The sequence below is a fragment of the Kryptolebias marmoratus genome, linkage group LG19, assembly GCF_001649575.2.
Source record: "Kryptolebias marmoratus isolate JLee-2015 linkage group LG19, ASM164957v2, whole genome shotgun sequence".
Classification (NCBI taxonomy): Eukaryota; Metazoa; Chordata; class Actinopteri; order Cyprinodontiformes; family Rivulidae; genus Kryptolebias; species Kryptolebias marmoratus.
The window spans coordinates 9,770,107-9,783,999 of record NC_051448.1 but is presented as its reverse complement, the minus strand read 5'-3'; the positions used below and the strand labels follow the sequence as shown (position 1 = coordinate 9,783,999).

The window sequence follows — 13,893 nt, the reverse complement described above, 5'->3', positions numbered from 1 at the left end:
CTAGAACCATACAGTACATGTTGCTCGTAAGTGGTCTAAATGCCTGCGACAGTGTACTCATGGACAGATGGTTAAAGAGCGAAAAATGACTTCAGAGCATTTCCTTTCGTTCAGCGAGTGGTTTAGATCTGCATGGAACTTCTTCAAGCTTAAAGTTGAAGGCCATGTTACCTCCTCATCTTTAATATAGAACTGAGAGGTATTTTGTTTGTTTGTTTGCTATTGGTTTTTGCTTTGATATTCACTAAAAAATACTATAATAGGTTTTATATTTCACTTAACTCCAAAAAAAATTTATAATGTTCTCTGTAATCTGTATAGAATCTTATACTTAGACAAGAAAATCTGACTTACTGCCTGTTGCTATCAAAGTTAATGTAGTTGTCTGTATGTAACTGCGGATGTTTGCCTGTTAGCAAAATATCTTGTAAACAACAGGGCAGAGTTTATTGAAACCCTCAGATAGTAATAATTGTATGCGCAAATTAATAACTTTTGGAGTAAGTTTTATCCTAAAAACCATCCTAAACAAGCAACAAAAAAATGGAACCACTCTGAAGCTCAGGGTTTACTGGTATTTCATATAAAACTAAAAATGTGAGAGAGATAAGTTTATTAAATGGCCTGACCGGATAAGTTATCCATCGTTTGGATCAATAATGTAGTGTTTTAATAACCTGGGTCATTTTAAAACATTATAGGCATCTAGAATGGGTCTGAAAGATGGATCAATCCCAGCTATCCATGGTCGAACTGCAGAAAACAGAAATGATTAAAAGATTTTCTAACAGCTTGAATGTGTTAGTCTGTACTTGGTTTGCTCTATGTGCTGTTGGCAGCTGTTAGATTGAATACCAAGGCCTCTCTTAAAAGGGTGAACGTTAGGGCATGTTGTGTGTATTCAATCATCCCGAAAACACACTATGCAAGAGAAGGAAGAACTTGAGTCAGTTGTTTCCCTACGCCTCCATAGATTAACTGTGAAGAAGATGGCTCAAAGGCAGCGTTTTTAAAAAGCTTTGGTACCAAAATGATACTGTTTTTAAAGCATGTCTCAGACCTTTAATTAAGACCTCCAGAAAATGTCTCAACTTTCAAAAGAGGGCATAAAATGTTTCCTTTAAAAGCTTGAATCAGAGCTAAAATCACAGACTAGGGCAAAGTTTAAAAAAGAAAAGGAATCAAATGAAGATACTGATTTCTAATAGAGATGAGCTAACAAGGACGATAGTCAAGTACAGGAGAGATGGTCCTCTTATTTCTCCTGTCAGCTAAACTGTTGCTGTCAGAGGATAAAATATGAAATACTCTACCTATTTTCATCTGTTTCAGAAGAAATTGCAAATAATTCTTTGTTTGCCGTTACAAAATCCAACCCCTTAGATATTCTTGCTTGGCTAAATCCTAAAAAGGGACATCTTGTACTTCTTTCCCACCTTATAATTTTAGTCTGTAACTCGAGTAGTTATGGTAAAAAAAACCTCTGAATTATGTGTTTATGGTGATGAGAATTTATTTTGGGCCAATCAGACACCTAACAATTTCTCAAAGTATTATTGATTGCAAAACTTCCTTATTTCCTGTTTATAAAGATTCTTTTTGTAACAATAATGAGACATGATGATTAATGGCTGAGATGGTCTTTGGAAGCTGCTGGTGGTGGCGTGGTTAAAGTGGTTAGTATGTTGGCCAAGAAAGAATGACAGTTTGTCAAATATATTTGCCATGATTGATTCATCAGTGCGCAGTGCCAAATGCATGTATGTAGGTGTCCAAAATGAAGTGCGAAGAAATTTTCTATTTTGCAAGAATGTGTTTGTGTTCCACACTCCTAAAATAAAGTGAATTATCCATGACTATGGAAATAGATCTTCAGTCATATTCTGAGCCGATTTCCCTGGGTTTCTAATCCAAAATTCGCACTGAGCATGACAGACCATACAGATGGTATAGAAAAGATACATTGATCTTACATAAAGATTAAATCAATTCAATTTATTTAAGAGTAACTTCTAACTCCAAACCGTTCTGTTTTGAATTGAGAAACTTTCTCAAATATGAGGCGAAATGTCTTCCCTGAATGAAAAAGATTAAATGAAATTCCTCACTCACTCTTTTATTAGTACTTTGATAATGACAGACCTCTAGATGGATTCTTAAAAATCTGTCAGAGCATTGTTCATTGTGACAGTCCCAACAGGCAACAATGCACTCTACTTAATTGGAAAATGAGCAGGGTAATTAAAACACACGGTACTCATCAAATCAAACAATACCAATTAAAAAGACTAATTTCATAATTTATCACATTAGACTTCTTTCCACAGATTGGTCTTTGGGGAAAAGAGAATTCAGTCAACACTCATTAAGGTCACATGAGAGCACCCCACATTAGAAACACACACTCAAAGTGAAGACAATAACGAGCATGCAAATTAAGATCGCTGTAGGAAAACAGACGTAACACATAGGCATGCATGTCATGGCCTCAAGTCTGTATATCATCTGGCATCAGCCCTGTGTCACGCTGGGACCCAAAACAGCCCTCAAGTGTTAAACACACATACACAAACAGCCATGTTTCCATCACTGCAGAAGATAGTATGCTGATATACATTCCAAGGGCCTAATTAAAAAGCAAGCAAGAGGACTTCCTTGAGAATCATTTTCCTAACAGAGGCCTCCTCAGACACCACAAATGGTTAAAAGCTTTAGGTTTTCTAGTCAGAACTAAGGAAGCATTTTGAATAAAACAAGTTGTTACACAACCAGGCTTCTCTTTAAACCCTAATACTCATATAAACACAGACAAACTGGTGAGAATTTGATTCTTGGAAACCTTCCCAAACACTTGTTTTAGATTAAACCTAGCTAAATCTTGAAACCATTTAAAGTAATCCTAAAACTTATAATTCCCTTTATCACAACCGAAAAGGCAGGTGAGTTCCCCACAATGTGACTCCCCCTTCAATATACACAAACAGACAGACAGACAGACAGACACACTCACACACTTACCCAACAAAAGACAATCTACAAAACAAGCACTTGGGGCTAAAATGTCAACATTGATTTCCACTGAGCAATCCATTTTTGCTTTGAGATGTGAAATCCATTTTGGGTCTGTTGTTTAGTTTCCCTTCTCATATTGAAAGACAAAACAAAGCCCAGTGAGCTTTAAAAAAAAAAGTTGTTGTTTTTTGTAATAAAATGATGATTCACCATCACATTTCATGGCAAACGGCAAAAAAGAGTCTCAGCTAATATTCATCTCAAAGCTGAACGATGTCTTGAGTTTTGGAAGTGAAGGATTCTGACTAAATGTATGTCTTTTTGCAAAAGTAAAAACTTCAATGAAAGGTTATAGGCATCACAGATTTTCTTCTTTATTGTTTCTAAAAATGATTCTTTTGGCGCTGTAACACTGCCACAAAAAACACACCAAAAACAGGAAACAAGGCATGCATGTCTGATGTGCTCAGGGTCGTAGGTTAGGTTAAAGGTAGGGTTATCATGTTCAAAGATTGCATTTTGGCTCTCTACATAAAAACACAAGGTTGGCGTTTAAAAAAAAATTTGACTCTGGAACCCATTTTTTAAAATATCATTTAACGGCTTGTAAAATGATACAAACTTTTGTGAATTTCCAAAACATCGCCTTTAGAGGCATAGATTCTTCTGCGTTTGGTGAATTGAAATCAACAGACAAGCATTTCTTAATGATTGTTTCCTGGTTAGATGTACACTCTTAACTATAATCTTTCAAGAGTTAATATTTTTCAGATAAACATAGCAACATTTCTAAATATTGTGCAGCCCAATGATAAATAGTTCCATTTTCATGTTTGTAACTTTACAATCTTGAACAGTTTGAACAATTCTTGAATGTTTAACATAAGTGGAAATACTCACCCAGTCCTTTTTAACTAATACGCATAGTTTAAATTGAACTGTAAAATTTGACTAGAAGAGTAAAAAACATGGTCAAATGCCATCTTATAGTCATGTCTTCATCAGGTTTTTCATATTCATGAACAAAGAAAGTCTCATATTAACTAATGACTTACACAAGCAGAGTTTATTTTATAATGTTAGATCCGCAAGTAACATTTATTTCATCTGAAAGGACAGAGGTTCTTACAAACTGGCCAACATCTAAAGAATATTCTGTGCACTAAAAGACATTATTTAAAGTTAATTTGCCAGATATCCAATCATTTTCAGTGATTTATCAGTCTGGCTTCTCAGCAAGTCTAAGAGATCAAAAAGTGCTTCTTAATGATGCTGTATCAAATAAAGTCTACAAATGACTGGTAGTGTTTCAGTTTCATTTTCACACAAAAGCAGTTGGGATGGATTTTCCATATAAGGAACATTAACTGAAGGCATTTATCTCTATCTCAAAGAAGACTAAAGGAAATTTGGAAGTAAGGCCTTTATGGTAATGTAAATAGTGTAAACAGTGATGCTTTACATCAGACTCAACCTGAATGTGGCACAAAATATTTTCAGAATGTTTACAAAATCTTTGTTGGAATAAAATACATTAAAATGCTATTTCTCCACAGCTGCATTCACAAGAACTTTTTGGTTATTACAGTCTCCCCCAAGACACAAACAATTTCCCTCAACTGCATTTTCCAAGACTTGACAGAGAGAGATTAAAAACAACAACAAAAAAACCCACCAGCTAATTAAAAAAAGATAAGAGAATTAGCTAGACAACTAAGAATTGAAGTGAAGACTATCAAAAGAAAAAAAATGTAAATTTGAACAGCAGCCGTGTTTAAGGATTGGAATAAAAAAGATCATGCATTCAGTCGAGGGGAAACAGCCACCAGGAGACACACTCAGAGGCAGAAGGCGAAGAGAATAAAGATCTGGCTGCAATATGAGCCATTCATCAGAGCCAAACTCAGCCCAAGGTGTTGAGTCAGACGGGGCAGACTGAGGCAGGGTCAGAGTGACAGATGCTCTCTGGCTGCCACTTACTCGAAACCCATAGTGCTGATCCACAGCTAATAGACAATCCACTGAAAGAAACAGTGAACTGTGTGCTGCATCTTCAGCCCTTTAAGAAATCATTAAACCAAAACATTTTCATGGTTTTTTTTCTTATTTAAAGTTAAAGTTCCTTGATTTTGCTGTCAATATTTCGCCAAGTTTGAAGTTTATTTGTGTCGATGTGACATTCTAATCTCAGATGTTTTAAAATAAGTAGTAGAAATGTGCAGAGAAACAGGATTCAGCATTACTTTCTACTTTTTTTTTTAAATCAAAAATCCAACTCTCTTTCAAACTTCCATAAAGAATCAATCACAAATTTCTATCAAAACTTGGCTTCAAGTATTCCAAAGACTAAACCCCATGCTGCTGTGTGTGTTGGCTCGCTCTGCCGTTGAAAAGATTAGGAGGAAATGCTTCCATGAACATTTCAGTTGACAACTTTCATACTTGCCAGTAAGCTTCTAGGCAAATAAGATTTGAATGAAAGCACACAGCAGAAAAACAGCATAGCTGGAAGAATATACTGTAGCTTACAAAAGGGATTGATAGCTGAACAAACTTTTTTTACCCCATAATATTGTTTGAATACATAGACAATTATGCATATTCATGATTCCTGGGAATGCTAATTATAATTCTGCCTTCTAATCCAAGTATTGTCTGACTTAGAATTAATGTTGAAAACCTCACAGCAGAAATTAGCTCACATTTATAAACAAAGATTAAATTAGATGAATGCATCCAGCATTCAAAGTTTATTTAAAATTGATTTAATTGAATAAAATCAAATAGAAACCTTGAACACAGTTTATGCAGTAAAAAGGCTCAGTCAAGTTTTGCCCTAAAGTCTTATTGACAAATCTGTAATCCAAGAACTAAGTAAACCAGTAAGGAGCCAGAATCTTGCAGTGTTTTCCTGCTGTTATGGGAAGATAAGAGAAGAGTCCAGCTCTTTCAAGTCTAAGTTTTTACATCTATACAGTATTAGGACATAATAAAAATGACCTGGCATGTAGAGGAGTTCATGGTCAACTGTGGCTGCAAAACCAGCCCTAATCATCACCCCACCCACCACCGTGCTTCACGGTGGGCATGAAGTGTTTGTGCTGAAATGCTGTGTTTTGTGTTCACCAAACAGAGCACTGTGCATTCCTCCAGATGCAATACCGCAAACCTAATACATGCTGCCATATTCTTTTTTAGAAAGAAGAAGCTGCCTCCGGGCAACCCGTTGAAGATTTGCTGTTCAATCCCTCATATTCGTAAATTCAAAAGCACAGATTTGCAAACAAACGATTCTCCAAACTTTTACAAAGATGCATGTTTTTAATTTAACACGATACTATTGATTATTGAAATTTGTTTCACTTCCATTGTTGTGTTGGCTTCTGTTTCCTTGTCCTATCCAAAAAAAAGCTAAACAAAAGTTATTTTTATTTGTAAAGCACATTTCAGCACAAGGCAGTTCAAAGTGCTTCCAAAACCCCTGCAGCTCATAGATTTAAATTTTATTGTAAATCCATGTGCAGTTTAAAACAGAGGGGGATAAAATATGACCTCTGTTTTTATTTAGACCAATGTCTCTGTAAAAAAATACAATTTACACTTTTTTAGAGATGTTCCAAGATTAGCAAATCACTTTTAGATAAAAGGTTTTAATATTTTGCAAGTAAATGTATATTTTTTAGAACAGAAAAGTCCACAATGAATTACTTTAACTATATAAAATATATGTGAATAACTGAAATGCATTTCAAGAGTCTATTAGTTCCTCCACACCAGCAACATATTTTATTACAAAGCCCTGCTGTGTTTATATCCTATGGCACTCGCTCTTTAGTCAGTTTAATTAGTGATGGCATCAGCCATCTTTTGGGGACAAATTAAAATACAGACATTAGATTTATTAGATTTTTACAAATATCTTCGTCTATTAACCCAAGGGCAAAGCCGATAAAACGTTTGAAACCAGAGCAAATAACAGCAGAGGGTTTGTTGGCTCGTTTCAGTCTTTCAGTGCAAGTTGCAGAGAGCAAATAGAGAGGAGGAGCACCTCTATTTTTTTTTTTTTTTAACTTCTTCAATTCCCACCCAATCAAAGCCCGGCCTCTGGAGAGGTATATCTGTGAGAGTCTGAGGAGGGGAGATGAGCTCCTCTGGGAGGATTCAGTTCTAGAGACTGGAACGCTCTGAAGCAGAGGGAGGTCATTAACTGATCAGAGACACTGAGCAGAGACAGAAAGTGACAGAAAGTGTGAGCTCGGCCCACCGATACCAAACGTACCAAACATTTTATTAAATCCACTGTTTGTGGACTTCTGCCAGCAAACAAAGAACGCCAGCAAGACAATAATAATAAAAATGTTAAACTCTGTTACTTAAACTCTGTAAGCAACACAAACACCTGTGTGGAACCACGTCCATTCTGACTGTGTGAGTGTGCGTCGTCGTTATCCTTTCATTGGCTTCGGTTTAAGAATACAAGCTTCTGTTCAGAGATATTTTCAGTTTCCACTCAAGGCATTCTAACACGGCACAGACCCACCGGATTGCTGTAAATGCTCCAGACAATTTGCTTCAATATTCACACGCGAGCACACAGAGTGGTTTTCCTGAATTATCACCTGGAAGCTGGCTGTAATCTCTGCAGGAAGCCTGGAATGTTGGGGATATTTTCATTTTCGTGTAAAACCTCTCCTGAATATCTCTGGGAAGTGTAAGAGCTGGAAGGCATGTGTGCAAAACAACTTGTGCCTTTGAAACCAACGCGGGTTAGAAATCAGGCTGTGGTCAGAATGAGGAGCCAAATGTGTTTGCTGGAAGGGACACTCAACATCATCGCACCTTTACAAACTACAGGAAAGAGCTGAGACAAACAAGTTATTTAAAAAACACACTCTTTTACAGCCTCCATGACAAATAACCTAGAAAGACCAAAAAAAAAATGTATGACGCTTACATTTGTAAAAAGTTTTGTTTGTTTGTTTCATTGATTTTCCTTTTTTTCTCCAAAATAGTGCTTTCAGATTATATGTATAAAAAAAATATCAGGTTAAAAAAATAAAAATAAAACTTAATTAACTGATAAAAAGTAAGACAACACATGCACAATTCATTTTAAACTGAAAGAAAATGTAATGTGATTTCAGAGGAAATCTTGACCAAAATGATGATTTTCATTTATTTAATTACCACAGACACGATGAGATGAAAAGAAATAACTCAAAAAAAATGATTGGTATGCATCTGGCCCTGAAAGAATCCAAGAGGCTGTAACACCACTTCTGTGTTGCTAACCTGAGAAAATCTGCGTTAAAGCTCATTTTGCAAACCAAATTGATTATACTCTTCTAAAACACTTTTTTTAAGAGCTGCGTTTATCACGCAGAAACATCAAAGAGGCACATAAACCATTCAAAATCATCCAAAATTCATCCTGAATCCAGCATAAAAAAACAAAAATGAATGAAAAAGCAAATATGTAATATTTTTAACTCTGATTTGGTGTATTTTATTTATCATCAATTAGTTATGGATAGATTATTAACATTCTTCACACAAAACTCAATTTTGAATATCTACCAAGATGATTTTGAATAGTCCATCCAAATAAAGTCTGATTAATGTTAGTGTTTTTGGAAGTACAATGTTGCTTGTTAAAGAACAAAAAAAAAGTCTATTTTCAAACCATCATGGCTGTGCTTTTTGCACTTAAAGTGTTTTCGCAGAGAATATATTTGCCAAGTTTTCAGAAATGAGTGATTTTTACATTTTGTTGAAACATGACTTCTGAAGAATGATCCAAGGTAAAATCCTGCTTGTTCCCCTTTTTTCATTAGCAGCAGAGTCCAAGTGTCTCTTTGTCCAATCAGATCAAGGCTTTAATCTTTTTTTTCTTTTTTACAGCCAGCAGCTAACATGTCTATAATTGACACAAACCTTTGTTGAGTCTCCCCTTCTTCAGTGACTGTTCAGTACAAATCCATTTAGTGGGATGTAGTTACAAGTAGATCTGAAATAAGCTCTGGTGAAGCAAACTTTGGCTTTACCTTTTTCAAAACAACTAATCAGACCTATTACATGTCTCTACAGAAAAAAATCATATTAAAGAAAACAAACTGTAGTAACTTTTTGTACTGTAGTCACATTTTTACAGTAACTTTCACAGTAGTGTGTTAACAGTTTGTGTGCATCAAACCTCTCAGACCGTACTGACAAGCTAATAATGGCTCGTCTGAGCGGGGCCACTTCTAGGAGTGCAGCCATTTTAAAACTTCATAGCTGTTCATGCAAGTGCCATTTAATAAACCTTTACATGGTTATTACAGCAGAAATATTCAATCCATATTTGTACATCACGCTGAAAATAAAGAAAACAATCAGAAATTTTAAGACAACAACCCACTTTGGTTTTTACTGCATTTGGACTAGCCATTAGCTCGTCAATCCTGTTAGAAATAAACATTATTTCTCCAAACTGAGGTCGGTCTGGACTACTCCTTTAAACAACATCCCTCGCCAGTTGCAATACAGTATCTCCAACTCCAAGTTTGACGCACACAGACACACTTGAACAGCTGTGTAAAGTTTAGTTCATGAATATTTGATTTAATTCCCAGCTTCCAAAAGATACTGTGCAACCTTTTACCGCAGATCAGAAGTCAAAAGAATGACTGAGAGGAAATAAATAATACAGAGAGATTTGCCTACCTCATCATAAGTGTAGCGGTAGTCTGCCTTCTTTGATTTCAGATCCCACAGGACCACAATCCCCGACTCAAATCCAATTATAAGCTGCAGAGGAAGAGCAACAGGCATTCTGTGAGACACGCGGGGGAGATGAGAGACAGGAGACAGAACAAATCCTATGATGGGCAGAAACTGAAGTAATACACTTAATATCCTGCACAGTATGAGAGGAAGCCAGAGTAAAAGGTTTACAGTGGCTCAGGAGGAAACTGCTACTTCTGGCTGATGACAGAAAATGCAAGAGGAGATGTAGAAAATACAATGCAAGGCTTTTTTTATCCCGGCAGCATATTTATAGAACCACCTATCTTATTCTGTCTCTGTTCCTTGAAACTGAAATATGTGTCACATTTATGTAGAAAAAAAAAAAAAAACAGAAATCTTCATGTGCTGAAAGTATATAACGTTTTTCAGCCACTGCTGTATTTATGTAAAAAAATAGAATAAATAATTTTTAAAAGTATAAAAAGTAAACTAGCAATAGGACTCTTATTTGTTTATTACACATGAACATAAATGTACATTTTTTAAATAGATCTGCAAATAAAAATGCTATTAGAATAAATTGTACTCGGTCCTAATTCCAAATATTTGTTCATTTTTTTGTCCTTTTAATTTAAATGTGATAAATATGTTGAGCTTTCTCTACCAGTATCCCACCTGGTAAGGATGACTGAAACCCTTCAAAGTTTAATAAAGATTAACACACATTCTGCAGTATCTTTACCTTTCCTTCATCCATAGGGTTATCACTTATGTGTACAACTGGTCCAGGGTGAGCCTTGGAGGACCTTATGAGACACAAATTTTTTTTTTAAAAGTACAAAATGTTAGACCAAGATACGACAGTCAGACATTACAGAACAAAAGTCGTAGTACATTTTGCTTAAACCACAAAAGGAATACAGCATCTGTGAAATAGACAAAACTCAGCTGAGGTAATGTTTTAATTGCAGTCTAAAAAGGAATTCAGAGGGAGCAATTATCCAAGAAGTTGTGTGATAGTTATGTGGAAAAGTTATTAACTATTATTATCTTACCTGCTGTAGATAAGTCTTTGCACATCGTCAGTTTAGAGAAATAGATTCTGACCGGAGGACGAGCTAACAGCTGCCATCTTAAAACAACTTCAAACCAAAAACTTTCATAGCAGATGAATGCCATTTTAACAACTTTTCCAATGCTGTCAGTTTTATATTACTTGATTTAGTCAGTATTTGCTTGTACCAATGGTGTCAGCAGCAGCTAGTTGTAGCACTTCCAGTGCAGCCTGGGGCACTTCCAGCAGGAATGTTATAATTTTTCTGCCAGAATAACAACGTAATGTGAATTTAATGGCAAAATGAAAGCTTATAAAGTAGCATAGATATGAACTAATATTTTAAGATTGGACAAGTTTTAGGACAGCAGCAGTCTACTGTAGCGTTGGTCATATTGGGAGTAGCTGTTAGCTCATCAATCTGGTCAGAAAAAAAGCTATTTTTTCTAAACTGATGTCATTCTCAGTGCTCTCTGCAACAAATATTAATTTTTCATAATCTTTCCACAGAACACCGCTTTCAAAGATCTGAATCTCTTTAATGCCAGCTTGCCAAGCATGCCAGCCTGATGAAAGACATTTAGTAAGATAATTCAGATAAGAATAATCTAGAAATACAATTGAACAACACTATTATTGAACAGAGATGTGTAGAGAAAAGCCGGCGAGTCAGTGTCTTTAAACGTGGATAAAATCAGATGGGAAAAGATACATTTGTCAATCGGTCCAAGGTACTTAAAGGTGGCTGAAAGATGCAGGTTCACCAAAGGCTGTGATGAATGACTGTGCCAGCTCCCAGCCACTGTGTGTATGTGAATACATGTGCATTTATTTGCATGTCATGGGCAAAAAAGCACAAATTACTGGTCTCCTCCCTCCTTTCCCCTTCCTGTCTGTGTCTTACCCTCCAGACAGCCTTACGTCAAATCCCCTTTTTGTGTGCGACACATGGTAGCATAATTTTCCTAACCTGCCCTTTAAAAGATGAGATGGGAAGGTCACAGCTGAAAAACACCAATTGTTGCCGCTGCTAAAATACACTTCCAAAGTCATGCAGCCAGGACAAGAGATGTCAGACAAGGAGAACGAAGTAGTAAGCAATGCAACATTTGCTCATACTGATGCTTTATCAGTGCCTACACATTTGCTTTGCTCAATGTATGGTCTGGAAGTGAAGGTCAGGTTATGCTGATATTGACATAAAACTATAAATAGGTGTGAGTTTGTTTTAAAAAGAAACCAAATGGCAAGGAATGAATGTTGTCCCTTTTCAATTAAGCTCTGTGTATTTGCATAAATCTATAAATATAATCAAAGAGCAAAAGAAGGAGTGTTCAACAATGTGTGTCTTAGTGTAAGTGTGTGTGTTTGTATTAGGCAGTAACGGTGGGCAGGCAGTCAGTCAGTTGTCTCTATATTTAGCCTGTTAGTGCTGGAGCCTTATTACCTAAGCTCTGCTGCAGCCGGATCTGTTGATTTATCTAATCCCCCTTTGCTGTCCGACTGGGAGCTAAAAGCTATCCACACTAGCATGCGCATCCGCAAAACACACATCTGCATGTCAGCATAATTAGGAAACATCTTAACACCTTCCTCATTTGTAAACAATGCCCTCAGAAGCATGAGAAACGGTTCCTCCTGTGGTAAACTTAGAAGTCCTATAGGACTCTACTTTGTTGGAGGAGTTTACAGTATGAGCAATAATCTTTGCATTTTCTTGTGAATTTTTTTAAGACACAAAATACATCCAGCACGCAAATCTGTCACGAACACTTTTTTTTAAAAAGTCCCTAAATACACATTTTGGTTTTGAGTTAAAGTGATCGCCATGGCAACAGAGGCAGGATGGGCAGAGTGCACGTAGGCTCCCAAAAACCATCTGCCACGAACACCAACAGACCCCCCCCCCCCCACATACACACACACACTGTCGTGACATGCCTTACAGTTTGGAACTGTATGTGTCCATGCATGCTGTTATTCTCATAGTGTCTTTCACATTCATCGCACTCAAGTCTTTCAGCTACTGATTCAAGGTTTTTCATTTCACACACGAGCACGCTTCCTTCAAAAGGCGACTGCTGGAGTTAAACCAAATACCCCATGGCAAATTTAACCTTGGTACCTTCGGTTCAGCCACTCATCTTTTATAAACTTGTGCTATGCTGAATCCATCTCGGAGTATCTCCCCCATACCTGGCCATGCTTTCAGTGCATTTCAAAAAAAAAAAAAGAAAAAAGAAGAAGAACTGTTACGTTCACCCGTGGTTTGTGAGCAAGCACACAAGCATCGAAAAACGATTGTTGGCTGGTGAAGAGACGACACAGCGGGATGTTTAAGCAAAAAGAAAAGTAACACCTCATTAAATTTGAGAACATCTACTCGGTACAGACATACCCACAATTTCTTTTTTATGGTTTAAAAATGTAAATTTCTCTAAGCTACGAGAAATCAGAAAAAAAGACATTTGGTTCTATTATGCATGTATAAATAAATGCAACTATAGTCACTGTGGATATTTAGAAAAAAATAAATAAAACTGCTACATCTGGTATCATCACAGGTGTCAGTCACCAGGACAGGTAAGGGATGTTTCCATAGAAACAAGGTTCAAACAGCACTTTTGCAGTCCATTTATACCATGTGTGAAAACATTTTAGACAGTTCAAAGGTTAGTGTCCTTTCATTTACTGTCAGTTGATTTTCTGTTGAAAAATCTGTAACCTGTTAAAGACATCAAAATGCCAGTTCAGACGACTAAAGTCCAACATTCTGTAAGTCATTTGAATTTTGTATGATGATTCTACTCTGAAGAATGCCTGAGCTATAGAGCTTCTCATTAGGTTTGACAAAATCCCATTGTTCACCACTGTTTCCCCTTCAATCTTTTGTGAAATTTGTTTTAAAATAGACTCTCATAAAACGTTCAAAACCAAACAAAAAATGTGCAGTCAGTGCAATAATTGGCTTGCATTTGATGACTTACAGTTTGTTCCTCATACAAAGTGATAAAAACAATAAATTAACATGTAACAAATAATCAGATTGTGTAATGTTTTGGTTTCATTTAGCTAATAAATTATAACTGCAATGCATA

General features: G+C 36.2%; 1 protein-coding gene across 6 annotated transcripts in view; it reads right to left on the bottom strand.

Annotated features, from left to right (window-relative positions):
• Nucleotides 1–13,893, bottom strand: part of stxbp5a (syntaxin binding protein 5a (tomosyn)) — a 104,455-nt gene that overhangs the window by 26,378 nt on the left and 64,184 nt on the right. For all 6 annotated transcript variants that reach the window (XM_017423292.3, XM_017423294.3, XM_017423296.3 and 3 more), the window contains exons 6-7: nt 10,484–10,547; nt 9,718–9,801 (exon numbers count right to left, since the gene is read on the bottom strand). In XM_017423292.3, the coding sequence (XP_017278781.1) occupies nt 9,718–9,801; nt 10,484–10,547 (148 nt within the window). The remainder of the gene's footprint in view (nt 1–9,717; nt 9,802–10,483; nt 10,548–13,893) is intronic.